This window comes from Oratosquilla oratoria, chromosome 20 (genome assembly GCF_046742065.1).
Source record: "Oratosquilla oratoria isolate Oo_2021 chromosome 20, ASM4674206v1, whole genome shotgun sequence".
Lineage (NCBI taxonomy): Eukaryota > Metazoa > Arthropoda > Malacostraca > Stomatopoda > Squillidae > Oratosquilla > Oratosquilla oratoria.
In genome coordinates, this window is record NC_134796.1 from 25,013,265 (window position 1) to 25,032,121 (window position 18,857).

Below are 18,857 nucleotides of genomic sequence, written 5' to 3' on the forward strand. Positions count from 1 at the left end.
TATTATGTTGATACATTTTAATTTACAAAATTAATAATTAATTTTCTATTGCTATATTGCGCCCATGGTCGAAACTAAAAAAATACCCCGGTATTCAATATGGAATGTCAGCATATGCGGATTTGGTCATATACGGTAATTTTAGGAACCTAACCACCGTAAATAAACAGTAAATAAAGCTTTAATGTACTGTATAAAAGAGGGAAAATACACGAAAATAAAGATACACGTATTGCTGGACATTGTACATACAGTACATGTACGTATATGTTTACACTTTCGCTTAATGACCAATTCGGTTAACGACGGCGCGCTGGTCCCAGTTGTTGTCATTAAACGAGGAGTACCTGTATATATATAATACATATATATGTATATATGTACATATATATGTATTATATATATATATATATATATATATATATATATATATAAAATGTGGGTAAATTATGACTTTAAGTGTCTATTATTCCTATGGGAATTTAACATGTGTCCTACATACGACCAAATCGAGTTACAACTGGTCAGTCGGAACCAATTGCAGTCGTAAGTTGACTACCTGTAGATTTATATATATATATATATATAAATATATATACATATGAAATAGTTTAGATATATCCCAAACTAAATCCAAAAGTAAATTTAAAACTCGGTGTTATAGTCATGTCTATCTATACAAATGGCTTCTTCCCTCTTATAAGAGAGGTAGCCAGCCAAGGCATGCACCGACCATTTGGTTCCTTCTCATCTTAGCACCACATGCCTGGGTCAAAACCAATGCAGCAAGACACAGCCAAGGCATGCACCGACCTCCACCCAATTTCACTCCTATCCATCAACCATTTGGTTCCTTCTCATCTTAGCACCACATGCCTGGGTCAAAACCAATGCAGCAAGACACAGCACATCCAGAGCAGGGCCAGCTGCTTCATGTACACAGTGACCCTCCCTCCTTTTCCCCTCATGCAAAAGATAAGGGAGACAAGGAGAAATACCTTTGGGCTGTGTCAAATTATTGTCCAGTCACAACTATTCTCCATTCACACCTACCCTGCTCAACAGACATTGCCCTTTTGCTCAAAGCTCCTTTCACCCTATCCATCAACTCACATTTAATCTTCCCCACAAGTTCACTCCATTTACACTCATTGCTAATCTTTCCTCACTCATTCTTTCCATGTGCTCAAACTACCCCAATAATCTTTCATCAGCCCCATCTGCCAGCTCCCTTTATACACCTGCTCTCCTCCTCACTTTCTCAGTTCTCACTATCCATCCTCGTAACTCCCATCATACTTCTTGGATATTTCATCTCAAACACATTCAAAACCTCTTTCTGCTTCTCTTAAATTCCAAGTCTACCCTATGCAGTGTTGTAGGCACAATCACCCCTTCATATAATTTCTTTGCATCTATTCCCAGACACCTATTTCTTATGACTTTTTTCCCCCCAAGACATTTATTTGCTTCCCTCAATCTACAGTTTACCTCCATCCTCACTCCTTTTCCTGCTACATGTGAACTTAAATACCCACTACCTAACATAAATACCCACTACCTCTAACCCCTCTTTCAAGATTTACCTCCAGTATACTACCATCCTATCCCCTGTACATCTCGTCACCTTGATTTTATCCATATTTACCACCTTCAACTTCTTTCTATCACATACCTTCCCAAACTCCATCACTGCTTGCTTTAGATCATCCTCTGACTCCATCACAAATGCAGTTATCTGCAAACAAGAAATGACACACCTCCCACTTCCCTCCACTATCTCTATCTCCAACCTGTCCCTTGCCCATCACCCTCACATTTACTTCCTATACCTATCCATATACACATTGAACAAGCATAGTGACATAGTACACCCCTGATATAGCCCTACCTTCACCTTGTATCACTCACTCTTACTATTTGCAAGCCTAATGCAAGCTCCTCTACTCATGTAAAAGGTTTTGACTGCCCTTAACAGCTTTCCATATATCTGCAAAACCTCCCACATTGCCCTCCTGTCTACTGTCATGTGTCTTCTCCAAGTCCATAAAGGTCTAATAAACATTTATACCTTTGCCAAAAAATTCTCGCAAATGTCTACCACAAAAATCTGATCCATATACCCTTCACCTTTCCTAAGCCCACACTGCTCTTCCCCAATTATTCCCTCGAAAATTACTACATTTTCATTTGTCCCTTTTCCCTTTGTAAAGTGGAACTGTACCAGCACTCCTCCAGGTTTCCAGCACACTCCCCTCCCATAGACATCAAGGCTATGGAGTATCAAGTGATCTATTAGTATCATGCATAAAGAGATAATAAAATTACATTTTATTTTCACAGGTTGCTGTCACTGCCACAGACATCCCATCCCTGCATAGTGCCCTGGTAACACTTTTGCAGTTGCTGCATTTGTGTGGAGGGAGTGGAGGGGAAAGTGAGGGAGTGCCCTGTGTGGTCATAAGTGATTACCCAACAATTGTACATCGTGGTGTCATGTTGGATTTTGGACAACATGCTCGTATTCCTACATTGGTACGTTTTTTTTTTTTTTTTCTTTTTTTTTTTCCTCTCTAGTTCTCTCTCTTCTTTCCATTCTTATTTTTCTCACTTTTTTCTTCGATAGTAAAACCTCAGTAGATAATCTCTATGCAGCCAGTGAAAGGTACTTATAAAACAGGTGGTTGCACTTGTGTGATGTAGTGAGTAGGTGAGTTGAGTTGAGGGCTCTTTAATAGAATTGTGCACCAATCACTTTCATGTGATAATGTATAAAGAAGATTTTGGTTTCCATGTGCAGGTGTTCTGTTGGGAGTGGTTTTTGTGCACCCCGTTATTGTTCTCAATGTTTTACTTTGTATAGTTTGTAAGATGTTTGTATTTGTTTTCTTGATTGGTGGTAAGCATGCTGTGAATGTGTTATTGAGTGTGGTTTTTGGGAACTATTTGTAGAGATTTTATGAGAGTAGTAGAGCCTGTGTTAGAATTAGAAATGAAGAGAGTAAGTGGTTTGAGGTAAAGGTGGAACTTTGCCAGGGACGTGTTATGTTGCTTTGGCTGTTCAATTTATAAATGGATGGGATGGTGCGAGAGGTAAATGCAAAGGTAATAGGCTGGGGATTGGAGATGGTTAAAGAAAATGGAGAAAAATGGGAAATCAGCCAGTTGTTTGCTGACAACACTGTGCTTGTGACAGGATCAGAGGAGGGATTAAGGAAGTTAGTGACAGAGTTTGGGAAGGTGTGCAAAAGAAGAAAGTTGAAGATAAATGTGGATAAAAGAAAGGTGATGAGATGTACATGGGAGAATGTGGCAGAAAATTGGAAGTGAGTATTAAAGGAGAGGTACTGGAGGAAGTGGATAGCTTTAAATCAGTGCTTCTCAACATTGGGTGTGTGCCCCACAGGTGGGCAATTAATTTTTTCAGGTGGGTAATATGATTTTTCATTGATGCCTTCTTTTGAAGTGGTTTTAAACCAAGGTTTTATGCTTTTTCAGCTGAAGGGGACTTTATTGTTCAAATTATAAGAATTGTATATAACCACATGGACATCAGGATTTTAAAGGTGATTACCGTAATTTGCGGCGTATAAGTTGAGTTTTTAAGCCTAAAAAAATCTTTCCAAATCTAGGGGTCGACTTATAGGGCGTGGCTAAAATGCAAACCTTTACCAACGAGTTGTAAACAAGAGGTACACGCATATTGCCACCCTTCTTAAATGACTTTTCTCCCTCCATCATCCATTTATTCCACTCTGAACGAATATTGTCTTTAAAGGATTTATTTAGACAAACATCGAGAGGCTGAAGCACAGATGTTAATCCCCCTGGAATCACAGCAGTTGCAGTATTGCTTCGCTGCAGGTGTTTCTTGATGTTTTCTGTTAAGTAAGAACGAAACATGTCCCACACTAACAAGCTCCTTTCATTTCGTAAACCACCTGGACGCCTATTCCATACCTTGTCAATCCTAAATGGACCCCACCTTCATCCATCCAACCGTTTTCATGTACGTGGACATTCAACAACTCTGAGCTTGACGCTAGCGTCATATTTCATTCTTTTTGCCGGTGGAGCCATGGGGTTAAAATAATTTCAGCTAAAGTACGAGCTGAACAATGGAGAAGCTCCACCCTGGGTACGTGTTGTCAGTCTGATTTCTGGGTAATATCTGGAGACTGTGTAGATGTCTACAAAAATATGAAGACCCATTGCAAAAGCAAAACCTCAACCATCATCGGATAGGTTGGTAGCGTGACGTCACAGATTGTTTACACTACTAATGCAAATGGCGGGTGTGCAGTACAGTCATACTGTGTTTTACAATAAAATACATACATACATATACCAAGGCTTTTTCCCCCTTACAAGGGAGGTAGCCAAAAAGGGAAAGGCATAAAAACACTCCACCCATTTCATCCCTACATACACTCCACACCCCTCCCACCCTCCCTCTCATCTGAGCACCTCCTGGATGACGGGTCATCCCTGCACCCTGCCCACCGCCCTGGGTCAGAAGCAGTGTCGCAAGACACAGCACATCCACAGCAAGGCCGCTTCATTTAATCGGCGACCCCCCCTCTCCGTCCCCCCTTGCATATAAGGAGAGGACGGGGAGAAATCCCTTCGGGCTGCGTCAAAATTTACTCACACATACTACCCCACCCCCCACCCCCCTGCCCATTCCTCCTCATGCAATCACAACATCATCCATATACAACCATTCTCCACTCACCTCTGTCTTCCGTCCTCTCCCTTCCTTCCTCAACAGACATTCCCCTCTTCCCCAAAGCCCCCTTCACCCCATCCATCCTACAATAAAATAAGAGTGCAATACGCAGCAGTACTATCTAAAAACTACTTGGAATGATCTTCTATCTATGGTATTACGGTAATATTTTATAGGAGGTAATGTCGACTTGACGAATTTTATGTTCATAAGTTATACCGATACAATATGCGGTAACTGCTGGTGTTTGCTATACAACACAGTACAAAAATGTATCATTATTATAGCTTTAGTTCATTTACCGGTAGACCTAGGTAAGTTTATTATAGCTTTATTTCCTTTACCGGTAGACCTAGGTAAGTTTTGGGCCACTGGTAGCCCACCATATGTTTGGGGTCGACCTATATGGTAGGTATAGACCTAAGTCAGAATTTTGAGCTAAAAAAAATCTTGAGGTCGACTTATATGCCAGGTCGACTTGTACGCCACAATTTACGGTAGGTGGGGCATGGCCAATAAAAGGTTGAGAACCACTGCTTTAGATACTTGGGTGTGAATGTGGTAGGAAAAGGAGGAGTGGAAGTGGAGGTAGAATGTAGATTGAGAGAAGCAAATAAATGCCTTGGGGAATTAAAAAGTGTAATGAGAAACAGACATTTAGGAATGGATGCTAAGAGGAGATTGTATGAAAGAGTGATTGTGCTGACAGCACTATATGGGGCAGAAACATGGAACATAAGAGAGGAGTTTGAATGTGTTAGAGATGAAATGCCTGAGAAGTATGATGAGGGTTACTAGGCTGGATAGAGTGAGAAATGAGGAGAGCAGGGGTGGAGAGAGAGTTGGGAGATAGGGTTGATGAAAGAGTATTGGGATGGTTTGGACACATGGAAAGAATGAGTGAAGAAAGATTAGTAAAAGATGTGTGGAAGGAGTGAACATGAGGAGGTGACCAAGAATGAGATGGATGGATGGGGTAAAAGGGGCATTAGGAAGCAGGGGATTGTCTAAGGAGGAAGGAAGGGAGAAGACAGAAGACAGGGGTGAATGGAGAATGGTTGTGTATGGATGATGCTGTTATGCATGGAAGGGAGTGGGTGGGGGATAAGGGGGGTATGTATTTTACAGAATGAGAGCTATGCTCGTAGTGACTTGTTTTCATATCTCTCCGCATCCAGTTTATTTTTAAAATTAAAATCATGTATAGTTTTGGCATTCACTGTTTCTCTGTTTAGTTTGTTCCAGACATCAATCACTCTATGTGGGAAGCTATTCTTTTTCAGGTGTCTTCTATAAGTGTCCTTTAGTTTCTTTTCATGTCTTCTTGTTTCTCTTCTGTGCCATTTTAATAAGTCATCTCTATCGAGAATTTCCATCCTTTCCATAATTCTGTAAATGGTCAGTAAATCACCTCTTTCTCTTTTCTGTTCCAGTATTGACAGATGTAATTTCTCCAATCTTTGTTTGTATGTCAGATTTGACAGTGTAGGTGCCATTTTTTCGCTGCTCTTTGGATTCTTTCTAATTTTCTTATGTTCTTCTTTGTGCTGGGTGCCCACAATGTTGCAGCATATTCTAGTTTAGGGCTTATCAATGTAACCACTATTTTTTTAACCATTTCCTCATCTAAGTAGTCGAAGGCCACTTTCATTGATCTTAGTAAGTTAAAAGTCTCTCCAAATAATTTATTGACATGTTTATCAGGTGTCAAGTCACTTGAGATGATTACTCCCAGGTCCCTTTCTGAATTGACTTTTTTGACTTCTTTGTTTCCAATTTTATATTGACCCAATATTCTGTTTTTGCTTTTTCCAAATTCTATTATGCTACATTTCTTAATGTTGAAGTTCATCTCACATTTCTGACTCCATTCCCATATTTTGTCCAGGTCTTCTTGTAGCAATCTACGATCTTCTTCCATTTTTAGTCTCTTAAGTAATTTGGCATCATCAGCAAAGAAGTTCATGTAACAATCTACTCCCTCATCCATATCATTTATATATATGGCAAACATTAAAGGAGCCAATACAGAGCCTTGCGGGATGCCACTTATCACATCTTCCCAGTTCGAATTTTTGTCTCTAAGTACCACTCATTTTTCTTCCAGTTAAGAAATCTTTCATCCATTCCAGCAGCTTACCTTGTATTCCTCCTATTATTTTAATTTTTCTTATTAATTTTTTATGTGGTACCTTATCGAATGCCTTCTGCAAGTCCAAGAAGGCACAATCTGCCCAGCCATCTCTTTCTTGTATTATCTCAATTAATCTCGAGTAAAAGGAAATTAGGTTTGTGGTACAAGATCTTCCCCTTCTAAAGCCAAATTGTTTAGGGTTCACTATTTTATTTTCTTCCAAGTGTTTGGTCCATTTATTTCAGATGACTTTTTCACATATTTTTGCTACTGTGCTTGTAAGGGATACTGGCCTGAAATTTGTAGGATCTTTTTTCTTTCCTCCTTTATATATTGGTACTATGTTTGCATCTTTCCATCTTGCGGTACCTTTCCTTCTTGGAGTGAGAAGTCTATTATCTTGTATAGTTTGTCTGTCAGTTCATCTATACACTCTTTCAGTATCCAAGTTGCAATTCCATCTAGTCCATGCGATTTCCTAGCATCTAGGTTTTTTTACTTCATCTCTTATTTCTTTCTGTGTTACCTTTATTTCTTTCATTTTGGGTGATTAGTGGTACATACACTGCTACAAAATTTCTGCTTTTCGTCTTTTTGTTTACAATTTTGCCTTGGCCTTCATTTATATTTGTCACATTTAGACCCTTTTTGGTCAATATCATGACACCTCCTCCCTGCTTGTCTGTTCTATTTTTCACCCAGTAGTTGTATAGACCTTGTCCCACTATGCTTGTTGATATAGTTCCTTTCAGTTTTGTCTCCACAATTCCCATAATGTCAGGTTTTTCCCTTTCTAGATAGTCATTTAGTTAATTGATTCCAGAGATCATGCCGTCAATATTTGTGTATGCCACTTTTAGTTTCATATTATCCTTTCTTTTTGTGTTTAAGTATCCATTTTTTGGATATACCATTTTTCAGTCTCAAGTCTAGCACTTCAAAAAAACTCGTTTTTTTTTCCGCCTCTGTTCTTTTCTCATTTCTATCATTGGCTTCAATTCTGAGAGCTTTGTCTTTCTCTTGTTCCTCATCACTCATTTCCTTTTGTATCCATATATATTTGAATTTCTCGCTGTTTGCCAATTCAACCGCTTTCGATAATATCTCTTCTGCTATCATTTGAGTTCTTATGACCAAAATGATACATGGACTCAGAAATTTACCTTATGAAGAGAGGCTTAGGCACCTTAACTTACACTCTCTGGAAAGATGCAGAGTGCGGGGTGATCTAATAGAAGTGTTCAAGTGGATCAAAGGTTATTACAAGGGTGATGCAAACAAGGTCATCATAATAAAACAACAGGGCAGGACTCGCAGTAATGGGTATAAACTGGACAAATTTAGATTTAAGAAGGAAATAGGCAAGAATTGGTTTACTAATAGGGTGGTCGATGAATGGAATAAACTTAGTAACCATGTAGTAAGCACTGAAACTGTCAGTTGTTTTAAAAAATTATTAGACAACTTTATGGATGGGGATGACAGGTGGTGATGGATACGGAGCTACCTAGTGTAGGCCTTATGGTCTCTTGCAGTCTCCTTTATTCTTATGTTATGTTCTTATATTCTTAGTTTTATTTTCAGAGGTCTATGTTGTTTTTCTTTTGAGTATTTGCCTATCCTATGGATTTCATTGATTTCTTTATTGAAATTTTGTCCTTCATCCTGTATTTCTTTCAAAATTTCCATAGCTATTTCCTTCTTTGCTCTCTAATATCTATACATATCATGTATATCCTGGATAGCATGGACCACAATGCACTAACCTTTGTCAACTGTATCTCTCACCCAATTTTCCTTTTCTTTAATTACATTCATAACTGTTTTTGTATTTTCCTCCATCTGTTTTTGTGATATTTCACTAAAGGATTTTTTTTTTTTTTTTTCCTGTTCTTGTTTCCATTGATTTTTTATTTCAGTGAGGTCTATTTCTTTGATTGACTCTTCCACCTTACCGGTCACTACTTATAATTGTTCTTTGACCTTTTTCAGTTTTTTTTTTTTTTTTCTTTTTTTTTTTTTTTTTCCCCTCATTTTTCATTCTTTCGTTTTCTCTTTTGAGGATTTCAATTTCACTCTTTAGGTCACCTAATTCTTTAAATGTTTGCTCATTATTCTTACGCAAAGTAATCAATTCTCTAAGTAATTTATTTTGCAATTTCTTAATATATTACTATATCTAATATATCTATATCTAAGCTTTTACCTATTTCATCTGGGTTTCTTTGAAACCATGAAAAACTTTTATTGTCCCACCTATGGTTTTCCTTAGTATATCTATCAAACAATGTTTTTTAGGGGATGACACCTCTCAGACTTTCTGCTATACTTACATCTAGTCCTCTCTTTGTTGGTTCATTTGTTATTCTTCTTTCTCTTTCTCCATTATGCTAAAACTATGCCTATTTCAAGAACTGGATTACTTTAACTGGCCACTCGAATACCATAGCTTACTCATCAAAGGATTACAAAGGCGGAGCATGCCGACAGGAGACCTTTTGGTCCATATCTAGGTCGGATGCGAAAAAAATCATGATAATAATAAATTAATAAGTAAAAACTATAATAATGTAAATAACAAATCAAATAAATGCATAGGTATAATTGAATAATAAACAAGTAAATAATAATAAATTAACATTTAACTAATAATAAATGAAAATCAAACAGACATGATGACAAAACAAAAACAAATAATATAGAATAAATTATAATCATTACAGCATCTTGCTTAGGTGTTTATCTAAATGAGTCTTAAAGCTTCAAACTGAACTACATTGCACTGCCCCCGTCTTCTCCTTTTATGCGTTGGGGGGACGGAGAGGGGGGGTCGCCGATTTAATGAAGCGGCCTTGCTGTGCACGTGCTGTGTCTGGCGACACTTCTTCTGACCCAGGGCAGTGGACAAGTTGCAGGGATGACCCGTCATCCAGGAGGTGCAAAGATAAGAGGGAGGGTGGAGGGGTGTGGAGTGTATTCAGGGATGGAATGGGTGGGAATGATTTTATGCCTTTTCCTTTTTGGCTACCTTCCTTGTAAGGGGGAAAAAGCCTTGGTATATGTATGTATGTATTAACTACACAGTTGCCAAAGTTGTTTCTACCTACAGTCGAACCTCGAAAGCCTGGGCTAATTGGGGGGAAGGGCGGTCCGGTCATGCCAAAAGTCCGGTCATCGAAAATGTCGCCCTAACACCCGTAGATTTTTGTAGCGGTATACGTATAGGTAATGTATGATATGGCATAGAAACACACAATAATACTCTAACACTGTAATAATAACAATACTGTAAAAATATACTATAATACTAATAATTCTGTAATAATAACTGTAATACAGGCATGTAAATGTACTGTACATACAGTGTACTGTACTGTATTTTTTATTATGTACACTGTAAATATCGGAAGGTATGCACCCGGGACAGTGGTGGCGGCCAGGGTTGCCGCGTTTTCTACACTGCCGTGTAGAATGGGAGTGTTGCCATACAGGGGCATACATTTTTCTCGGGAGTGTGCAGACTTTCATAGCAAGATATACAGACACTCCTCAACTTACGTTTTAGTTACGTTCCGAACGGCCGAACGTAACGTGAAAATGAACGGAAGTTGTTACTGTACGTTCCAGTAGTGTATGACCGTTCATACTGTACTATACATACATAAATTCTATTACCGTATCTTATAAAACACCCTTAAATCATTAATGATAAACATAACATTGTAAAATAATAACATTAATTTCAAATAAATTAAATTCAACCAACATAAAATGAGATGGTGGAGTAGAAGGAGGAGGAGGAGGAAGCAAGGCACGTTCAGTCTGTCGTTTGTGCCATGTAAACGATAGACGCAGCATCATGCGTAAGTATAGTTTGAACGTCTCGTACTACGGAGAGCGCGCTAAACTAAAAATTTTACTTAAAAATTTTTTTTTTTTTTTTTTTAGTCAGTTCAAACATAAAATAAAAAAAATGTAAAATGAATGAATGTAAGTAGAGGAGCGTCTGTACTTGTCAAACTTTTACAATTTTTTTTTTTTTTTTTTTTTTTTTTTTTTTTTTTTTTATTTTTTTATTTTTTTTTTTTTTTATTCCTGAATGTATATAAGGCCCCCATGCCCTAACATATTCAGTAAGATATAATTTTTTTTTTTATATTATCGCTAAATTAAAGCTGAAACTTTAGCGTAGAATTTTTTCTACACCGTGAAAACGTATCTTTTGGGGTATGATATTTTATAAGTAACACAATTACCAATAAAAGTCATATTTTGATGTACCATTTATTATTTGATAACTAGTTCAATGATTTTTAAACAAAAGTTTGAGTTTTTGAATGTTTTTAACAGCCAGCTGATATGTAGAAAAAAATTCCTCATGTCCTTGTGCAGTTGCCACATGCCGCTATTTTACTACGTTTTGGTACAAAATTCTACGAAACAGCAGCCCTGGTGGCGGTTTGACTGGGCCGGGTTTGAGTACACATGTACGGCCATCGCTGCCACCTACCGGACAAATAGGGAACTTTGCTTGAAAGGTCCGCCCTTTGTTCATTTCAACCGGTCATACGAGGGTCCGGGCATTCGGGGTCCGGGCTTTCGAGGTTCGACTGTACTTTCAAATTGAATCTATTCCCGGACAGTTTGAGACCATTGTTTCTTGTCTGATTCTCATTCAATGTGAAAATTTTGTCACTTTTGATATTGTCAATTCCTGTGGATAGGAGGTAAGGGAACACGGGCTGAGGGAAATACTTTTATTCCTGACTAGTTTCGCCTGAAGAAGCCACTCAGGCGAAACTAGTCAGGAATAAAAGTATTTCCCTCAGCCCGTGTTCCCTTACCTCCTATCCACATTCGTCACAATGTATACACAATTGTCAATTCCCTTTAGAATTTTAAAGACCTGTATCAAGTCACCTCTGAGTCTACGCTTTTTTAAGGAAAACAGATTTATATGTTTTAGTCTGTTTTTGTATGATTTACTTTTGATATTTGGAATCAGTTTTGTGGCTTGCTGTTGTACTTTTTCCAGTCTGTCAATATCTTTAATGAGATTCGGTGACCATATGGAAACAGCATATTCCAAATGTGGACGAACTAACGATTTATATAGCTTGTTAATGAGTGATGGACTTTTGAAATCAAAAGATCTCGCAATCAGTCCTAGAATCTTATTTGCTTTCTCAGAGGCTGAAATACACTGCTTGGATGATTTGAGATCGTTACTGATAATTACGCTGAGATCTTTTTCACTATCCACTTTTGTTAACGAATTTCCAAATAACTTGTAATTGTACTTACTGTTATTTTTACCTATGTGCATTACCTTGCATTTACTTGTGTTAAATTTCATTAACCATTTTTCAGACCATTGCTGTAATTCATCTAAATTTTCTTGAATATCTAATTGGTGTAAGTGATTATTTGCCATTCTGCACAGTTTTGTATCATCAGCAAATTTGGAAACAGTAGATTTTAGTCCATGGTCTATATCATTTATATATACCCATCTGGGGTATTGGCTGCTTGTTATTGTGGCAAAGTAGCATGCAGTTGATACTTTAGGGTCTATATTGGGTGCCCCTACGGACCAGAGCCACACATCATTTTGTCTATGATAGAGGAAAACTCTGTTCATAGAGAAATGATGACACTTTTATACTACGACTGTCCCTCCGTTATGCTGTCCTCCAACCCCTTGTTGCTGTCCTGTACCATTTCTCTGAGTATTCTTTTTTCTGTGGTGGGGGAAAAGAACACTGCCACCAAGTATTCCCACTTGGATCGTAAGAGGCGAGAAGAAAGGGATGGGGAGTGGGACTAGGCATCCTTCTTGTAGCCCCACAGGAGATATTCCTAAACAAAAAAGTAAAGGCATAAGAGGGTCTGGGAATTTTCCAACCAGCACCCTAAGGTTTGGGTCTTTTAATGTGCGTGGATGTGGTACAGATGAGAGTAAAAGGGAAGAGATAGGTAGTATGTTTGTGAGAAGAAAGATGGATGTGTTGGCTTTGAGTGAAACTAAGTTGAAAGGGAAGGGTGAATGTAAGTGGGAGGTTATCAGGAGTGAAGAGAGGGCGAGGGAGAGAAGGGGTGACTATTCTAGTAAGTGAAGAGATAGGTAAACATGTAGTGGAGTGGAAGGAGGTTTCCTCAAGGATAATGTGGATGAAGGTGAAACTGGGAAAGGAGATGTGGGTCTTTGTAAGTGCATATGGGCCTGGTAGTGAGAAGAGTGTAGAAGAAAGGGAGGCCTTTTGGATAGATTTAAATGAGTGCATAGAGGATTTAGGGAGAAATGTCAATGTAATAGTACTGGGAGACCTTAATGCTAGGGTAGGAAATGGTCCAATTGATGGAGTGATTGGGAAATGTGGAGTCCCAGGAAAGAATCGTAGTGGAAAGTTAATGGTGGAAATGTGTCTAGAAAGAGAGTTGATGATAGCAAATACAGTGTTTCGGAAGAAAGTCAAGCATAAGTACACATGGGAGAGGGTGGTGGATGGAAGGGTGGTAGATAGAGCATTAATGGATTATGTAGTGGTAAATAGGATTATGATAGGAAGAGTTAAGGATGTACATGTGCTAAGGGGAGAGGGTGGGGGAATATCAGATCATTTTTTGGTGGAAGGTAAGTTGAGAGTGGAGGATAGATGGAGAAAGAGGAAAGGAACAAAAGGTAGGGAGGTTCTTAGAGTGAACTCTTTGAATGAAAAGGAAAAGGAGAAGGAGTACAAGAAGAAGCTGAAGGAGTAGTGGTAGGAAGTGAAGGATAGAGTAGAGCTGGGTGTGGAGGAGGAATGGGGATGGTTCAAGGAGGGAGTCACAAAGTGTGCAAAGATGGTGTGTGGAACAAGAAGGACAGGAGGAAATAGAAGGAAGGGTAGTGAATGGTGGGATGAGGAAACAAAGAAGGTTGTAGAAGAGAAGAAACGAGCTTTCACATATTGGGTACAAAATAGGACGAGGGAGTCATATGAGAGGTACAAAGAAAAGAAAAGAGAAGTAAAGCAAAAGGTAAAGGATGCAAAGAGGAGAGCAGATGTGAAATGGGGTAAGAGTATGACAAAATTTTGAAAGTAATAAATAGATGTTTTGGAAAGAAATTAAGAGAGGAAGAGGAGGCGAATCAAGTAGAGAAGAAAAGGTAAAAGGTGCAGCTGGAGAGATGATAATGGAAGAGAAGGCAGTAAGGGGAAGATGGGCACAATATTTTAGGGAGTTGCTAAATGTGAAGGAGGATAGGGAGGGAAAGATAGCTGCAGTGGGAAATGCTAAGAAAATGAGAGTGATGAATGAGGAAAAGGGAGAAATAAGGAAGGATGAGGTGAAGGCAGTTGTTAAGATGATGAAAGCAGGTAAGGCACCTGGTCTGGATGGATGCCATGCAGAATGTCTAAAAAAAGGAGGTACAGTGATGGTTGACTGGTTGGTGAGGTTATTTAATGTTTGCTGGAGAGAGGGTAGAGTGCTGGAGGACTGGAGGAGTGCCTATATAGTTCCTCTTTACAAGGGAAAAGGGGACAAGTGTGAATGTAGTAGTTTCAGAGGAATTAGCTTGTTAAGTGTAGTTGGGAAGGCTTATGGGAGGATCTTGATTGAGAGGATTAGGAGAGGAACAGAGGGAGTAATTGGTGAGGAACAGTGGATTTAGGACAAGTAGAGGTTGTGTAGATCAGAACTTTGTGGTAAGGCAAATATGTGAGAAAGCTATAGGAAAGGGGAAGGATGTTTTTTTGGCTTTTATGGATCTGGAAAAGGCTTAAGATAGGGTAGACAAAAAGGCACTGTGGGAGGTTATGCAGATATATGGGATAGGAGGAAAGCTTCTGGTAGCTGTCAAGAATTTTTATGAGAGTAGTAGAGCTTGTGTCAGGATTAGAAATGGAGAGAGTGGTTCGAGGTAAAGGTGGGACTTCGTCAAGGTTGCGTTATGTCGCCCTGGCTGTTCAACTTATACATGGATTGGGTAGTGCGAGAGGTAAATGCAAGTGTAGTGGGTCAGGGAATGGAGATGGTTAAAGAAAATGGAGAAAAGTGGGAGGTGAGCCAGCTATTGTTTGCGGAAGACACTGCGCTTGTGGCAGGATCGGAGGAGGGATTGAGGAAGTTGGTGACAGAGTTTGGGAGAGTATGTGATAGAAGAAAGCTAAAGATAAATGTGGGTAAAAGTAAGGTGATGAGATGTACAAGGGGTGAAAGTGGCAGTAGTCTGGAAGTGAGCATTAAGGGAGAGCGACTGGAGGAAGTGGATAGTTTTAGATACTTGGGTGCAAATGTGGCAGGAAAAGGTGGAGTGAAGGTGGAGGTAGAATGTAGATTGAGAGAAGTGAGTAAATGCCTTGGTGGATTGAAAAGTGTAATGAGGAATAGACATTTGGGAATGGATGCTAAGAGGAGACTGTATGAAGGAGTGATTGTGCCAACAGCACTGTATGGGGCAGAAATATGGAACATAAGAGAAGAAGAGAGAAGGAGTTTGAATGTGTTTGAGATGAGGTGTCTGAGAAGTATGATGGGGGTTACTAGGCTAGACAGAGTGAGAAATGAGGTGAGGAGGAGAACAGGGGTGGAAAGGGAGTTGGGAGATAGGGTTGATGAAAGAGTATTAGGATGGTTTAGACACATGGAAAGAATGAGTGAAGAAAGACTAGTAAAAGAGGTATGGAAGGCAGATGTGGAGGGAGTGAACATGAAGGGACATCCTAGGATGAGGTGGATGGATGGGATGAAGGGGGCTTTGGGGAAGAGGGGAATGTCTGTTGAGGAAGGATGGGAGAGGACAGAAGACAGGGGTGAATGGAGAATGGTTGTATATGGATGATGTTGTGATGCATGAGGTTAAATGGGCAGGGGGATGGGGGTGTGAGGTAGTATGTGTGAAAAAAAATTGACGCAGCCCGAAGGGATTTCTCCCCGTCTTCTCATTTTATACAATGGAGGGACGGAGAGGGGGGTCGCCGATTTAATGAAGCGGCCTTGCTGTGCATGTGCTGTGTCTTGCGACACTGTTTCTGACCCAGGGCAGTGGACAAGTTGCAAGGATGACCCGTCATCCAGGAGGTGCTAAGATGAGAGGGAGGGTGGAGGGATGTGGAGTGTATTCAGGGATGGAATGGGTGGGAATGATTTTATGCCATTTCCTTTTTGGCTACCTCCCTTGTAAGGGTGAAAAAACCTTGGTATATGTATGTATGTATGAATAGAAGTGGCCCAAGAATGGAACCCTGAAGAACTCCACTTGTAACATTTTTCCATCTAGAAGTTTTTCCATTTAAAACAACTCTCTGTTTTCGATCATTCAACCAATTACTAGTCCAACTTAATAGGCTACCACTTATTCCGTGCGAAGCTAATTTAGTAAGTAGTCTTTCATGTGAGACAGTATCAAATGCTTTTGCAAAGTCTAGATATATTAAATCTATATTGTTTCTTTTGTCATAATTCGAGATAACTGTGTTGTAGAATTTGAGTAAGTTAGTCACGCAAGAACGTCTCCGTCTGAAACCATGCTGGCTAATTCATCAAACGGTTACTTTCTAAATGATGTTCAATAGCATCTCTGATGATAGTTTCCATTATTTTTCTTACGATTGAAGTCAAACTTATAGGCCTATAGTTATTTGGTTTCTTTTTGTCACCTTTTTGAATATGGGAGTAACGTTAGCTAGCTTCCATTCTCATGGGACATCTCCGGATATGATGGATTTCTTGAAAATAATTTCCAATGGAACAAGAATCTCATTTTTCATTTCCTTTAAGATTCTTGGATGCCAACCGTCAGGCCCTGGTGTTTTATTAACTTTGATTTTATCTATACACCTTTTAATTTTTTCTTTTGTTATATATACTGGAGTAAGTTTACCCTAGACTTTTCACAGGTTTCAGTTTGGAGTTCACTTTGAGGTGTTTCGTTTACGAATACTGAGCTAAAATAATTGTTTAGAATATTACACATTCCCTCATTTGAATATTCAAGTTGACCATCAGCAGATAATAGTGGACCAATGTGATTCCTAACAACCTTTTTATCTCTAATGTAACTATGGAATTGTTTGGGATTCTCTTTGGATTTATCAGCGATGTTCATTTCGTATTGTCATTTTCTTTTCTTTTTTTGTCTTTTTTAAAACTCTCTGTATTGATACATAACTTTCATAGTCATTAGATGCACCCGAGCACTTATATTTCTTATAAGCCTGTCTCTTTTTAGCAATACTTTTTTTCAGTTTCTTTGTTGAGCCACTTTGGGCGAGCCTGATTTGGGGGAAGTCTGTCCTTAAAAGGAATGTAAGTATGAATCATCTTAGTGAGCGTATTTTGAAATATTTCCCACATCTGATCTACAGGCCTTTTGCTTAATTTTGCCTCCCAATCTGTAAGCTGAAGCTCCTAACGTAGTCCTATGAAGTGAGCTTTACTGAAATCAGGTATTTTAGAAGCACAAGTATCTATTCTAAAAATTTTAGGAGTTTGAATCTGACTAAGTTGTGATCGCTATTTGCAACAGTTTCACCGCCTTCTACATCAGTTACCATGCTTTCGCGGTTAGTGATCAATAGATCGAGTAAGTTTCCATATCATGTGGGCTCTTTTACATCGCGTACAATGTGTGAATGATATATCGATACAGCCAGACGGGATTTCTTCCCATCTTCTCTTTTTCTGCATGATAGGATAGAGAGGTGGGGTCACCAATTAAATGAAGTGGCCTTGCTGTGGATGTGCTGTGTCTTGCTACATTGCTTTTGACCCAGGACAGTGGGTGAGATACAGGGATGACCCATCATCCAGGATGAGCCAAGATAAGAGAGAGGTGGGTGAATGGGAGTGGAGTATGTGGGAATGGAATGGGTGGGAGTGGATTTTATGCTTTTGACCCAAGGCAGTGGGTGAGATGCAGGGATCAGTGATCCAGGAGGTGCCAAGAAAAGGGGGAGGGAGGGATGGTAAATGGGAGTGAAGTATATGGGGATAAAATGGGCGGGAGTGGATTTATGTCTTAATTATGACTTTTGTCTTTATCTACCTCCTTTGTAAGGGGGGAAAAGCCCTTGGTACATGTATTTACCAAGTTGTATTTCATAGGACGAGAACTATGCTTGTAGTGACCCGTTTTCGTATCTCTCCGCATCCAGTTTATTCTTAAAATCTTGTATAGTTTTGGCACTAACTGTTTCTCTGTTTAGTTTGTTCCAGACATCAATCACTCTATGTGGAAAGCTATTCTTTTTCAAATCTCTTCTGTAACTGCCCTTTTGTAGCTTCTTTTCATTTCCTCTTGTTTCTCTTCTGTCCCATTTTATTAAGTCGTCTCTATCAAGAAATTCCATCGCTTTCATAGTTCTGTAAATGGTCAACCAATCACCTCTTTCTCTTCTCTGTTCCAGTGTTGACAGATATAATTTCTCCAATCATTGTTCGTAAGTTGAATTTGATGGTGTAGATGCCATTTTAGTTGCTGCTCTTTGAATTCTGTTTTTTTTTTATATGCAGCACATTATAGTTTAGGTCTTATTAGTGCAACCACTATTTTCTTTACCATTTCTTCATCCATGTAGTTGAAGGTCTCTCCAACTAATTTATTGACATGTTTATCAGGTGTCAAGTCACTTGAGATAATCACTCCCAGGTCCCTTTCTGAGTTGACTTTTTTGACTTCCTTATTACCAGTTTTATATTGACCCGATATTCTATTTTTGCTTTTTCCAAACTCCATTATACAACATTTCTTAATGTTAAAGTTCATTTCACGCCTCTAACTCCATTCCCATATTTTGTCTAGGTCTTCTTGTAGCGATCTGCTGTGCTTACTCTCTTGAGTAATTTGACATCATCAACAAAGAAGTTCATGTAACACACTCCCTCATCCATATCATTTATATATATGCCAAACATTAAAGGAGCCAGTACAGAGCCTTGCAGGATGCCACTTATCACATCTTCCCAGTTTGAATTTTTGTCTCTAAGTACTACTTTCATTTTTCTCCC

General features: G+C 39.0%; 1 protein-coding gene across 3 annotated transcripts in view; it reads left to right on the top strand.

The window, feature by feature from the left end:
• Positions 1–18,857, top strand: part of LOC143036412 (uncharacterized) — a 362,560-nt gene that overhangs the window by 164,553 nt on the left and 179,150 nt on the right. For all 3 annotated transcript variants that reach the window (XM_076203749.1, XM_076203748.1, XM_076203747.1), the window contains one exon: positions 2,344–2,535. In XM_076203749.1, coding sequence (XP_076059864.1) covers positions 2,344–2,535 — 192 coding nt within the window. The remainder of the gene's footprint in view (positions 1–2,343; positions 2,536–18,857) is intronic.